Genomic DNA, 1,805 nt, shown 5'->3' with positions numbered 1-1,805 from the left:
TTAACGTTTTAAGTTTTAATTTTAACTTTTAACTTTTAACTTTTAACTTTTAATTTAAATTAAATTAAAGTTTAATTTAATTTAGTTAGTCGTCTATATATATATATATATATATATATATATATATATATATATATTCTAGAAGACATAAAAAATTAAAAAATGATAAAAGATATTTTTTTTTCAGGTCATTTGCAAAATAAAATGATATTATGTCTATTAAAGATTTGTTGAAAAAAAGAATAATATAGATATATTCTGTCTTAACATTCTGTCTTAAGAAACCAGTTTTAACATTTAAAAAAATGTAATTATGCAGAAGACAGATTTATTCATTGATTTTGATGAAATTAGGATAGATTTTCTTATCTCAGTAATCATCAACTTTAATCATTAATCTCGATTCATCAGGCAAAATGACACTTATTTTTCTGTTATCAAAAAACCCTATAATTGTTGTTGACCCTATAATTGTTGTTGATCCTATAATTTCATCAAAATCGGTGGACTTGTCTCCTACATAATTACAAAAAAAAAGTAACGAAAAGTAACGATTTTTTATCGTTACTTTAATTAAGTAAAGATAACATGTTACTTTTTAGAATCGGTAACGACTTACTTTTTGTCGCAAATAACGATAACGGTAATGCATTAATTTTAAAATATAACTTTCTTAACTATGAGAAGAACCATTAGAAGTTTATTTTATGAAAAAGATAAATGTATGATAAATCTATTCAATAAATATTATCAAATAGAAATATATGTATTTTAACTATACGTATATGATAAGAAATACGTAATTATACGTATTTCTATTTGATAATATTTGAACTGATTTATCATAATTACGTTTCTATAAACGAAATATTCAGGGAAATTCATTACGAAAGTCAGTTCCCGTACGATTTTGACGAGTCTTACCTTCCCTTTATCTCGTGAAGCCTTACAGGTTTCTTCCAGATCGGTGACGAGGTTGCTAGAAATTTGTCGAACTTTTCTTGGGTCCGCACCGAGAACCATTCTCTGGATGACTCCGCGATCATTGTAAAGAGCGCAAAAAGGAGCGTCAGCATTCAGCTCCACCATCCTGGACATAGTAGTATCGGCAACCAACACGCTCGCCTCAATCCTTTGGGACCAAAAGATCGGCAAGACAGCGCCAAATAAAATAGCAAACATCTGCAAACAAAGAAATTAAATCAGACCACGTAGATCTTTAAAAAAATTCTGTCGATGTTTCGACGAAGGTTTTCTATTAGACATCACCAAATAAGAAAGATAATTAATGACCTTCGTCTTGATGAATGTCCATACTGCCAGAAATCTCAACTCGCGAGCGGCTTCAAACAAAAATAAAAAGAGCCATTCGCACAGTCAAACATTCGTTCAGAATTAATGCTTGACCATAATTTTAAACTCTTCGTCAAGGCTACTATTGATTCAGTCTTTTCGTAATGATAGAATGAAAATATTCTCGCTATATAATATAACTTAACTTAATTATATAACACAAAGTAGCATATTTGTACAACTTCTTGATTAAGCAACTGATTAAAGATTCTATTTAGTATTCGCGATCAGAATTTATAATGGCTCTTCATAGTAAAAGACTTAACAACTAAGTGTTGTGAATCACTCATTTATTACATTGCTATTTAATATTATTGAATACCAATCTGTAAAGTAAACGAAAGTATTATATCCTATGTGTATCTTTATGTGTCATCATTTGTCAGAGTGCATCAGAGAATGATGGGGAAGCCGACAGATGACCAAGTCCTCATCTTTCAGCGGATACATCT

At 29.3% G+C, this 1,805-nt stretch overlaps 1 protein-coding gene across 1 annotated transcript in view; it reads right to left on the bottom strand.

The window, feature by feature from the left end:
* The window catches only part of LOC105626338 (acidic phospholipase A2 PA4-like), a 5,673-nt gene extending 4,491 nt beyond the window's left edge, over positions 1–1,182 (bottom strand). Inside the window, exon 1 of the mRNA XM_012207640.1 lies at positions 925–1,182. Coding sequence (XP_012063030.1) covers positions 925–1,182 — 258 coding nt within the window. The remainder of the gene's footprint in view (positions 1–924) is intronic.
* Between the last annotated feature and the right edge of the window lie 623 nt (positions 1,183–1,805).

This window comes from Atta cephalotes (assembly GCF_000143395.1).
Source record: "Atta cephalotes unplaced genomic scaffold scaffold00005, whole genome shotgun sequence".
NCBI lineage: Eukaryota > Metazoa > Arthropoda > Insecta > Hymenoptera > Formicidae > Atta > Atta cephalotes.
The sequence above is the reverse complement of the archived record's forward strand: the minus strand, read 5'-3'. Positions and strand labels throughout refer to the sequence as shown.